A 13348-nucleotide genomic window follows, 5' to 3' on the forward strand; every position below is an offset into this window, starting at 1 on the left:
TCTCAGTTGTTATCAACTCTTCTGATGCTATAACCAAATCCAAAACTCGTGAACCTCTTGTTCCCTCTGTTACATGTTGCCTAAGACATTTATCCCTCAAGAATTCTAGAAATTCCATTCCCTTATTGCTACATGCATCTTCCTCTCTCCAATTTATACTGCTGTAGTTAAAATCTCCCATAACAATCATTCTTCTTGCACTTGCCACACTCAACTGTCTCAACATCTCCTGGTCCCCACTCTCTGTGCTCCTTGGTCTGTAGCAACACCCCACTAAATATCCTGTCTTGCCCACCTCCACCTCACACCATATGATAGGTCATCACTGATCATAAGCAGTACTCCACCACCACGCTTTCCCTTCCTATCCTGCCAAAAAATTCTGTACCCTGCAACTTCTATTCCTGTAATAATATTCTCTTCTGTCAACCACGTCTCAGTGATCCCAATTATCTTTGGCCAGGCTGATGCTATCAGTGCCACCAATTCCTCTTCCTTATTCTGAATACTCCTGGCATTAGTATAAAGCATAAAAACGCCATTGTTTCTATACCCAGCATTATCCCATCTAGACTCCACTGGGCTCAGCATTACCTGATGTTGTCCCCCTTCTCCCAAGTACCCATTCCCACAAGAGTCCACCTCTGCTACCATCCACACTGGGACACACTGACTTGTTCAGAACAGCAATCTTTGCAGATGCCTATGTCCTTCCTCATTCAAATGCAAGTGGTCTCTTGCATACAATTCTTCTCTGCTCTCAAACACACTCCAAGCATCCACATATTCCAATCCTCTCTTCTGACACATTCTTGCTATTATGCCATTCAATATCACTGCTCTTCTGCTCAGCTCGTCACTATCAATACCTAGGCAACACACACACACACACACACACTATCTTTCCTCTCTGTGTCTTCTTTCGTACAACCTCAAGCAAGAATCTCTTATCTCTCGCTGCCCTATTTACACCACTACTCAAGTCATTTGTTCCCACCATCACAGATAAAGACAATGAAAATAGGCAGAAACATTGAAAATATCAACTGCATTGTGAATGATGAACTTATAGAACAAATAAAACATTTTAGCTACTTAGGCACGATTTTTAGTGAAGATGGTAAGTTAAATATGGAAATAGACAACAGAATCAACAAAGCTGGTATGGTAGGAAGTCAACTGAATAAATTTATATGGAATAAGAGAGAAATTAGCCAAAACACTAAATTAGCTGTATACAAGACAGTGTTTAAACCAATTTTAACTTATGGATCTGAGAGCTGGGTTAGAAGTAAAACACTTGACCAAAGACTAGAGACCGCAGATATGAGAGTCCTGAGAAAGATTAGAGGCGCGAACAGATGGCATCAATGGCAATATCATATTAAAAACGAGGATATTAGGAAAGAACTTGATATTATCAGCATCCAGGAATGCATTAGCAGAGCTAATCTCAGGTGGTATGATTACCTAAGCAGAGAGGAAAGATTAGCAAAACAAGTGTTCTCAGTCAGGTTGGCAGGAAAAAGACCCAGAGGAAGACCAAGATATAGGTGAATTGATACAGTAAAAAGTGCTTTAGAAGATAGAAATATAAGATATGATAATGTTGGAGTCTTAGCAGGTAACAGACCTATTTAGAGGAAAATTGTAGATAGGAAGTTAGTAATGATGTAAATTTTTCATGTAGTACTGTCGTATCCTGTACACCCCTTGAGGGTATATATCAGGAATTTGATGATGATGAAGTTATATTCTTGGTTTAATCTATTTATCCAAGTGTAAGCAAACAAAGTTCACACATGAAGTCACTTCACAACTAGGCTACTTGCATATAGAAGCTAATGACTTCACACCACTTACCTTTTATTACATAATGCATAGTACATATCCTTACAGACATGTACAATGCTATACATTGTGGAAAGGGTAACTACCCAGACTGGTTTCGACCTTTCTTGATGTCTCATCAGTGGGAGCAAGGCCCAGAAGTGATACCAAGTTTTAAGTAATGCAGAAGTCATATTTCCATATATAAGTATAAATTAAAGATACAAAGAAATTATATACTTGGTTTAATCCTTTATCCAAGTGTAAGCAAACAAAGTTTGCGCCTCAACTATTTTCAGGACTGGAGCAACTCATACATTGAAGCTAATGATTTCACATTACTTGCCTCAGTATCCCATAATGCAAAGCACATATCCTTACAGGTATGTATAATGCTATGCATTATGGGAAAGGTCACTACCCATACTGGTTTCAATCTTTATTGAGGTCTCGTCAGTGGGAGCCAGACCCAGACGTTATACTAAGGTTGAAGTAATGCAAGATTTGTTTGCTTACTCTTGGGAACTGGCTACCACTGACGAGACCTCAATAAAGGTCGAAACCGGTATGGGTAGTGACCCTTCACATAATGCATAGTACATACCCGTAAGGATATGTGTTTTGCATTTTGGGATACTGAGGCAAGTGATATGAAATCATTAGCTTCAATATATGAGTTGCCCCAGTCCTGAAAATAGTTCAGGTGCAAACTTTGTTTGCTTACACTTGGATAAAGGATTAAACCAAATATATGATTTCTTGGTATCTTTAATTTATAGCATAACCAAGTGAAAAAACTTCCAGCAACCATATATAAGTAGTCAAAAGATGTCACACCTTATTACTAAAATACTTTGGATTAGAGATAGATGTTGAAAGTTTTTCGACTTGGTTATACTATAAATTAAAGATGCCAAGGAACTTCTAAGTCTAGCTTCCACTGATGAGACCTGAATCAAGGGTGAAACTGGTTTGGGTAGTGACCCCTCCCATAATGCAAAGTGTTATACATGTCCGTAAGGATATGTGCATTGTATTATGGAATACTAAGGCAACTGATGTGAAGGCAGTAGCTCCTATATACAAGTAGCCTAGTTGTTAAGTGAATTCGCATACAAACTTTGTTTGCTTACACTTGGATAAATAGATTAAGCCAAGAATATAACTTCTTGGCATCTTTAATTTATAATGTAACTAAAGCAATATCAAAAGTTAGTGTTAATCCAGTAAAATCCATTTTAATAAAGGGTTTAATGAAATGGAACTTCTAGGTCTAGCTTCCACTGATGAGACCTGAATCAAGGTTGAAACCAGTTTGGGTAGTGGCCCTTCCCACAATGGAAAGTGTTCCCATTCAATAAAGTGTTTATTAAATCAATCCTATAAAACCAGTTTTGTTACAGGGATTTTACAAGATTGACAGTGAAGACTTCTGAACACATGATTTTTTTTGCCTGGAGGGTAATGTATGAATGGAATGCAATGCTAGAGGTAATTGTGAATGTTTCATCGGTGAATACGTTCAAGTAGAGGTATGATAAGTGCTGTCTGAATAACAGTTAGTGCAAGCCTAGTGCAATGAGTCTTCAATTCCATGGAGATGACTGAAAAAATAATAAACTGAAAAGCCAGTTAACTTTTGTGTATGGCGGGGCAATGTCGGGGAGGCAGAGAGTTGCAGGTGGGGTTCCACAGGGCTCAGTACTGGGACCTGTATTGTTCAACCTTTATATCAATGATATTGTCAATGGATGGCAAGGGGACACTCAGATGTTTTTGGATGATGTGAAGCTGGGAAGGGTTATCAGTAATAGTGCAGATGGGGCAGCCCTGCAAGAGGATTTGAATAAACTAGATAGATCGGCAAATGAATGAGGATGTCGGTTCAATGCAGCAAAATGTAAAGTCTTGAGGTTTGGGATCCATCGATAGGAGGATGCATACTCGATTGGAGGAGCTGTACTGGAGGAGGTAGGGGAGATGAGATCTGGGGGTGATGATTGATAGAAAGCTGAAATTCAGGGAGCATATTGCAAAGTTGGTGAGGGTAACTCAGAGGATTGCTGCAATACTGAGAAGAATGCTGACCTGCAGAGATAAAAGAGTTATCATTCCATTGTATAAGACTCTGATCAGACCACACTTAGACTATTGTTCTCAGATTTGGTCCCCAGGATTTGAAGGGGATAAATTAACTATGGAAAGGGTACAGAGGTGGATAACAAAGATGGTTTCAGGACTGTACAATATGAATTATGAGGATCGACTGAGGACTGCAGAGTTTGGTGAATAGAAGAAGGAGAGGTGATATGATCGAGACTTTTAAACTGTTGAGAGGAAGTTAAAGGGTAGACATTGGAAAGTTCTTTCACTTGGTGGAACGGCGAGAAGGAGCGATGACAAGGGGCCATCCCTGGAAGTTACGAAAGGAGGCTGTGCGCAAGAGGGTGAGGAGTGGTTTCTTTGCATGGAGGGTGGTGGAACCTTGGAATGCATTACCTGAGAGAGTGGTTGGAGCTGGATCAGTCAATGTGATCAAGGAGTGGTATGATAAGCTTTGTGTTTCCTAAAAACGACCTCCCATGATGAGGCTTTTGACTCCATGGAGGCCTGGATAATAATAACAATAAAAACTGCTATACAGTTATATAGCAGTGTACCACAATTCAATTAACACAGTAATCCATTCACTTGATGATTATATGAAGGTCAGATAATAAGTTATTATTTATGTTTCTATCATATTTCCTCTTTTATGCCTATCAACTAATTAATTCTCATTCTAGAGACATGCAACGATGTTGGTCATTCACTTATAGATCCTACCAACCACGTTATTCCTATGGAATCCTAACACCAGATCTGCATGCAGTAGTCCAGATGCAGTCTTATTAAAGTCATACAGATGGAGTAATAACATCCCTATCTCTGCTATGACCAACTAATCGCATGCTATTTTGGCCACCTTTGCAATATGACTAATAAAACTACCCTATCCACAATCACCCACAAATCTCTGGACTCAATTCAGTTGTAGTGCAACTTGTGATCTCTTCATCCCAAAACGTATGATCTTATACTTAAGCCAAATTAAATCAGCAGTCATTATTCCAAATTAATTAAGAGGAAATCAGTTGTTTGCTGATAATGCAAAGCCAAGAAGAGCAATAGTCAATGAAGATGATTATAATGCAGGATGACTTAAAGAATTTCCTGTATCACTGATGTGCAAATTAAACAGTAGTGAACCAACTACTGAGCCCTGTGATACACCAATAATCACCTACCTTCTCCTAAATTTAATTCTCCAATATATGCTTTGATATCTGACCGTCAGTCATCTTTTTATTCAAATCACCAGCTTCACAGCCATCCTCATTTGCTCCAATTTATGTAGCAGTTTCCACATCCAGCAGAATGGGTGCCATTTCCTTTATCCAGCTCAACTACCACTTTATTACAGAAAGTGAGCAAATTATTAAGGCAAGACCTACCTTTCACAAAACCATACTACCTCTCAAATTATCACATTCCTGTCCACCCAGTCTCAAATTCTACCTTTCACCTACTTTAATACTTTAACCACTACTTCTGAAACACTGATTGGTCTATAATTTGCTACTCCTCTCTCTCTCTCGGCCTTTTTTATGCAAATTGGACTATTTTGTCCTCTTTACTCTTCCTAGGCACTTTCTCAAGAACTGAAACTAAAATTATACAGCTTGGTCAGAGGAGCTGCCCCACACAATTCTCTTGTATATTATCATAATAAATGGTTTAATATCCCATTTAATCTAATCCCATAGCAATATTTACATTAAGATTCTGCAATACTGTATCAAATCAGCTAATGCTTTTTATTCTCTTATATATAATAAGTGAGACCTTTTTAACCTATCTAGCTTTTGGAGACTGAGTGGGTAGTTCAATCTTCACCAGTAGCCAGCCCAAGACTATTGGTAATTATAATCAGTAACCGATGAAGAGATTGGCAAAGAAGTGCTGCCATCTCTCGGTACCTAACTGTGATGGGATATGTTATTGTTGGAAATGCTGTGGGTTCGATTTTCTTGAGTTTACAGGATGAAGACTCCAAGTTTCTGGAGGGAAAAAACCTTCTTACCCATGCCAGAGATTGACTAACTCGGGAATCAATTGAAGAAAGGGTTAGGAAAAAAGACTAGACTCGAACCTAAGTCTACATTTGGGCAGCCTAGCAGAGAGGATGCAAACATCACTTTGCACTAAGCTATATAGGTCTCTACAATATTGTAAGCACCTCCAATTCATTATATTCTCTATTCACACATCAGTTACATGTACCTGCATGGTAAACCCTTGCAAAATGATCACTCAATAACAACTGTTTCTGTTACCTCCCTAATACCAGCATTCATTAAAGTTATACTTCAAATAACTGAAGTATTACTATGTTTTTTAGTATCATTATTTGACAAATTTAAATTTATGATATATAAATTTAAATTTTTAATTTACTAGCTATGTGAGACAATGCAAAACTTATTTTGAGGCTTCTTGATATACCTGCAGTTTGACAGTTTAAAAAAAAACCTTTTTCAGTTCCTAAAATTTGTTCCTGTGATCCCTGATAATAATTCCTATAATAATTAGTGCCTCCACAGAACAACTGGAAGAACAATGGTACACTGCACCTTTTGACTGGTAAAAGATGAGTTCAATTTGCATTGTAATGAAAGAAATCTTTACATGGGCTTTTCCAATTGAAGGTGAGTTAGCTGATCTTATATGGAGAAAGCAGAGGATATTTTCCTCCTGGATACTGATTTTTAATGTCACATACAAGCAAATCAGCCTAGAGAATACATGTAATTTATGGACAAAAATATATGGTTAGTCAGTAGTGCTGGTGGTGGCATGGGATGGGATGTATAACTAGTTGATAAGGTAGCAGAGTAGAATGTCCTCCCTCAATGAGTCCTTAGACTCACTGAGGGAGGACATTCTTAATAGTAATAGTTCTGTTTATAGAACTGGTGTGTTTTAATCTGGAGTCATTTAGTAAATCAATGAAGGGTCTAGTGAAGATTAACTGAGAGAGCAATTAAAATCAGATCTGTGTCCTCCAGGTAATTTTAAACAAAGGCTACAACAGTTTCCTTTAAATTAAGATATAGAATAATACTTATACTAAAAATTATATTTTTAAAAATTATAGCACAAATAATCATAAAAACAGGTCTTTCTTTCTAATGTGAATAATATAATAATATATAGAATTTTGCAAGAAGTTTTATTTTGTGGTTATTTGAGGACCCTAGAAATGTCAACTGTCAAGGCAGCTGTGTTTGTTTGTGCTTGTTCAAAACATTTAAAGGAAAATGTAACAATTTCTTCATTAAATGACATGCCATAACATTGATTTGACATTGAACATTATTTAAAGTTGAATACCTGGCTAAAATGACCGTTTGGAGACCTCCCAGAAGTAGCAATATTACTAAAGCACATGCCATGCTATTGCCAAATCCATAATCTTTTTCTTCATGGTACTACAAATAAATAGCATATAAAGAATATTAAATCTTCTCTAATAATATTGTAGTAGTAATAAAAGAACAAAGTCATTTAATGAAGAAAATACACTTCTAATTTTCAAAAAAAAAAAAAAAAAAATCAAAGGTTTGAAGGATAAACAATAGTGATTATTAATAATATCAAGCTTACAGTTGGGATACAGAGCTGGAAAATTATTCTGTATAATATTTAAATTACCACATGCTAGTTTTCAAAAGACCTGAGCCTGCTTTCCATCTTTTAAGCTTAACATAGTGTTGAAACTAATTAAAAGGATTTATTCATTTTTTTTTTTAATCTAAAGGAATTAAGGAAAGTTTGCCTAAGAGTTATGAAAATCACTACTATACAGAGGAATATAATTTTCAAAAGAAATTGCAGAAGAAATACCAAATAATCTTTGGTTTTGAACTACTTAAGTTACACCATTTCAGTGGCAGATTTAGACTTTCTGAGACCTGATACTAATCAATTTTTTTTGCTTTAAAGTGATAACTTCTCACTTGTGGTTTTTTTTTTTTTATTATTGTCACTTGCTATTTCACTCTTCCTTTTATCCACAATTAATGTTGAACATAATTTTGTAATATAAAAATGTTTATATAAGGGAGTAGAAAATGAGTAAACACATGCTTTTTTAATGTGGCTTGAACCACAATGGTTATTACACTCACCATACACATATATGGGTATGTAGGTTCATGATATCATATTAGAAATTTGTGAGTCATTTGAAATTATAAATCAACTCTTGGCAAAAACAATGAATTACTTCACCATGAATTAAGTGGTGGTGAAGTGGCACCCCCAAGCATTTTGCTTCGAATGAGAATCTTCCATATAAAGTGGGCATTTTGACATTTTCAATATATAGTACTGCACGCTAATATTTTTAGTTGAACTTCACATGTAAAATTATTATTTGTAAACTGCTTAATGATACAAAAAACTCAAATACAATGATGATTTCAAGTAATATCAATCTTTATTTAGTCAGCTAATCACTGCATTATAAACAGGGGGAAAACAAGGAATGACATTTCAGTTATATAGATATCATCTGATGCTAGAACCAAATCAGAATAAGGCATTTGTCCCTCAAGAATTATAGAAATTCCATTCCTTTACTACTACATGCTGTTTCCTCTTTATAATACTATAGTTAAAATCTCTCATATTCACTACTTGTTTAGCACTTTCCAAACTCAACTGCCTAAACATTTCTTGATCTTTGTCCTCTGTGTTCACTGGCCTATAGCAGCATTCCTTTATTCCAATTATCCTGTCCATCTCTACCTCACACCAAATACTATCAAAACCATTAGTGTTATTTCCACCAAAATCATCTACGCTGAGAAGACACAACTCTTCACTAATCATAAGCAATACTCCATTATTGCATTTGCCCTTCCCATCCTCTCAAAATGTGCTATACCATTCTACTTGTATATGTCAGTATACCATCTTCTGTCACCCATGTTTCAGTGATCCCAATAACCTTTGGACTGGCTGAGGCTATTAACGCCACTAATTCATCTCCTTGATTCCTGCCATTTGTATAAAGAAACATCAATGCACTGTCATTATTCCCTTCACCTATTATTATTCCCTTCACACTCCATTTGATGCTGCAAATCCCACAAGAAGCTAACTCCTGCTTCCATCCACACTTTCTCTCTAACTTGTCCTGAGAACAACATTCTGTCCAAATATCTACATCCTGGATTCTTTTCTGTTCTAAGCATCCACATAATCCAAGACTCTCTCAACACATTCTTGCTATGATGCCATTCATTATTCACACATTTTGCCTGAACTCTGCATTATTGCATATGGATAACATGCTTACTATCTTCCCTCTCACTCTCTTCTGCCATACAACTCATGCATAAACCTTAAAATCTCTCGCTACCTGATTCACACTACCTCCCAGGTCATTTGTACCCACTATCACAACCATCTCATTCTCACTTTTACCTCATTTAATTTCTAGAGTCACACTATCATTCTTCCAAGCAAGCATTCCTCTAGAATTATATTTTGCCTTTTCCTTCTCTTCTCCTAGAAGAGAGGGAAAAGAATGAGAGAGAAACTATCATATATATCCCCCCCCAATAATGTATATATGAAATGCATATATGAAATCCTTATATATGAAAGCAGTCCATTCAAAATAAAGGAATATACCAAAGAGATATTTTCCAGCCAAATTATTCAAAGTAGTATTAGAATGAGCTCTAAGTGAAGTCAATTGGAATGATAAAGGAATAAATATTAACCTCCCTACTGGCCAATGTGGATGAAATAGTGATACCAAATTGCACTTCTTATCTGTGTTATTCAATGGGTTTTAGAGCTTCATATCCAGATTTATCTCCGGTTGGGAGGTTAATGGTAAAAAACTAAATCATTTACAATATATTGATACTCTGGTATAGTCCGACCACATAAGCAAGAGCTGTCATTGGAAGACTGCCAAGAAGAGTCAATTCATGTTGAAGGGGAAAAAGAAATAAGGCGATGTACGAATTGGTCACCAACACGCAAAATCACGTACTTTATACATAAAATTTTCCAACTGTTATACAAGCAAAATAGTTACCGCTTTAAAAACTACAATGATCATAAAAGAGAAGTTAATTTTCCGACCTGTAATAATAAACACTCATCCCACAATACTGATTGATTACCCTATTATCGGAATGGATTCTCCTTCTTTTGACATGTGCAGAAGTGTCAAAGGGTCTTGTATCTGTGGGCGTACTATAATAGCAAGCAACAAAAGAGCTAGATTGAAATGATGAATAAATTAAACACAGTATCAAAGTAAGATTATAAATAAACTATGAAAAAACTAAAATAATGACATATTGAATAAAACCAAATAACAGAAGAACAATAGATAACAATGCAATACAGCAAGTAGATGAATATGTATATCTTGAAGGACTTTTATATCAGGAAGAAAAAAAAATGCTCATGAAAAAATAAAAAGATGAATTCAGCTAGACTTGGATGGCTTTTGTTAAAATGAAAAAATTCCTGTGTGTAGCCATTATTAGCCATGTCTCAATGAAACTTGAGGCATGGCTAATAATCAAACAAATCATAATTATTCAAAGAGTGGCTATAGACCAAGAAATGAATTGTTTATTTATGAATGCCACAGGAGTGTCAAAAATAAGGGGGATGAAATTATTGCAGTAACTAAATTTGAAGAGGCTGAATGTGAGACAGAGAAACTTATGCAGTGAATGTGTGTTTGTTTATCCTTTTTCATGGAATAATTTTAAAAATAGAGTTGATAAAAATTGGCATGGAACAATTATGAATACTAAAATTAGTAGAATGATTATCAGTTCTAAAGCTGATATAAGAAGTAAAGGGAATCTGCAGTTTTTGTACATTAATTCAAGAAGCATATGAAATAAGAGGGAGGAATTTTTGGCATTAGCAGGGAAATCACAACCAGCATATGGCTTGGATAGGACTGGCTATAGATCTAAAAATGGACTATTGTGTTTGTTTATAAATGCCAGAAGTATCAGAAATAAAGGGGATGAAATGGTTTCAGTGATTGAGTTTATTCGCCCCCAAATCAGTGGAATAAGTGAAACATGGTTGAATGAAGATGATATCATAATGGGAATAGAAATGAAAGGGTACAGTATTTTTTGTGAGAATAGAAAGGGCAGGAAGGGAGGAGGAGTGCTGCTGATGATAGCAGGGGAATTAAGTCTACATAAGGTAGACATGAAAGAGGGAAATAGTGGCAATGGTTATGAGGCAGTGTGGTGTAATGTGGAGGTTAAGAGGAAGACATATTTAGCTGGATGTTGCTATAGGCCTGGGAATGTGGAAGGTGATGAAGAAATGTATAAGCAACTTGGATTAGTGAACAAAAGAAGGATAATTATTATGAGTGATTTTAATTATGGCACTATAGATTGGAATGAAGAGATAGCATTTAGGAATAAGGAAAATGAATTTCTCGAGTTCTTGAGAGATAACTATCTTAGGCAGCATGTAAAAGAAAGGCACGTGAGGATCAAGAGTTCTAGATCTCATCATTTCATCAGAGGATGAAATTGTTAGAGGGGTTTCACATTTTTCTCCAGTTGGTGAAAGTGATCATGAAGTAATCACCTGTGTTGTGGCTAGTCATATGCAGGTTTTTGCGAGGAAAGGATATACGTGGAATTATAAGGCTGGTGATTATGACAAGCTTAAGAGACAACTTCGAGCTATAACATGGAACTGAGGAGTTGAGCGGTAAGGAAATAAATGCTGCATGGGAACTTACAAAGAAATACATAATAGCATTCAATGTACGAATGTATCCCAAAGACCAAAAGACTGAATAAGGTTGGTGTAGAATGGATGAATATGGAGCTTAAGCATGAAATCTGGAAAAAGAAAGTCCTTTGGAGGAAGTACAAGATGAATAATGGTAATCAATCACATGAAGAATATAAAGAACAAGCCAGGAGAGTGACTCAGTTAGTAAGGAAAACAAAAGTAGAGCATGAGCAGAAATTGGCAAATCAGGCTAAGAAAAACCCTAGAGAGTTTTTTTTTTAGATATGTGGCAAGTAGAAGGAAGAATGATCATGGAAAGATGAAGTTAAGGGATGAAAGTGGTAGAATAGTAACTGCTGCAGAAGACATTGTTGAGGTATTCAGAGATCAATTTATAAATGTGTTTCATCCTGATCAGGGTGGAATCATGAGGAATTTAAGTGTAGAGGACATACGAGAGGATAGCTTAATTGTGAGTGAGCAGGAGGTATTTGAGGAAATAAATAACCTTGATGTTAATAAGGCGATAGGATTTGATGAAATATCACCACGCATCTTAAGAGAATGTTCCAGTGAACTGGCAGTAGCATTGGCATGCCTGTTTAACAAGAGTTTTGCATCATCACAGGTTCCAAGGGAGTGGAGGGAGGGTAAAATTGTTCCAGTGCATAAAGGTGGTGATAAGGCTGTAGTTCAAATTATAGACTGGTCTGTATATCTGGAGTTGTGGTGAAGGTCCTAGAGAGATTGGTGAGAAGTAGGATACAGAAATGGGTTGATAACAGCAGCATTCTCTGTGATTATCAGCATGGGTTTGTTTAGGGGAGATCATGTTTCACTAACTTACTTATTTACTATAACAAATACCTTGGACAGAGGAGATGCATATACTTGGATTTTGCAAAGGCTTTTGATAGATTGCCACATGACAAGCTCTTAATTAAATTGAAAGAGATGGGATTGGATAACAGACTTCTGTGTTGGATCAGTGACTAGCTGTCAGATAGGTATCAGAAAGTTGTATATGGGGGTGCAGTATCTCGAAAGAGAAAGGTCACCAGTGGTGTGCCACAGGGGTCAGTTTTGGAGCCATTGTTGTTCGATTTGCATGTTAATGATATTGGATTGGGTTTAACTAGTGATATCCAGCTGTTTGCAGATGATGCAAAACTGGGGAGAGCAATGCAGTCAGACTGATATTAATGCCTTACAAGAGGATTTGAATAGATTGCATGAATGGGCAGGTAAGTGAAACTATCAGTTCAATGTTGCCAAGTGTAAGGTTTTGAGATGTGGTAAGCAACGATGGGATGTCAAGTATGCACTTGGTGGGGAAACTTTAACAGAAGTAGAGGAGATGAGAGATCTAGGTATGATGGTGGACAAGGACATGAAATTCAGGGGCCACATTGCACAAATTATGAAGACATCACATCGAATAATGGCAATGATGCGGAGAACCCTGACATGCAGAAATAGAGAGGTTATGATTCCATTGTATAAGGCCTTGATCAGGCCTCATATGGATTATTGTGCACAGATTTGGTCGCTGAGTTTTCATTGGGAAGAGGATATGTCTGAAAGGGTACAGAGAAGATTCACAAAGATAGTCAGTGGTCTTTGGAATGTGGAGTACAAGAACAGATTGAGGGAACATAAGTTG

General features: G+C 36.5%; 1 protein-coding gene across 1 annotated transcript in view; it reads right to left on the reverse strand.

Annotated features, from left to right (window-relative positions):
• LOC150094441 (adenylate cyclase type 1-like) overlaps positions 1-13348 on the reverse strand; it is a 619545-nt gene that overhangs the window by 188200 nt on the left and 417997 nt on the right. The window contains exon 11 of the mRNA XM_090412469.1: positions 7264-7361. Within this exon, the coding sequence (XP_090268595.1) occupies positions 7264-7361 (98 nt within the window). The remainder of the gene's footprint in view (positions 1-7263; positions 7362-13348) is intronic.

The sequence above is a fragment of the Typopeltis vanoorti genome, chromosome 22, assembly GCF_054136105.1.
Source record: "Typopeltis vanoorti isolate ZY-2024b chromosome 22, IOZ_Tvanoo_1.0, whole genome shotgun sequence".
Classification (NCBI taxonomy): domain Eukaryota; kingdom Metazoa; phylum Arthropoda; class Arachnida; order Uropygi; family Thelyphonidae; genus Typopeltis; species Typopeltis vanoorti.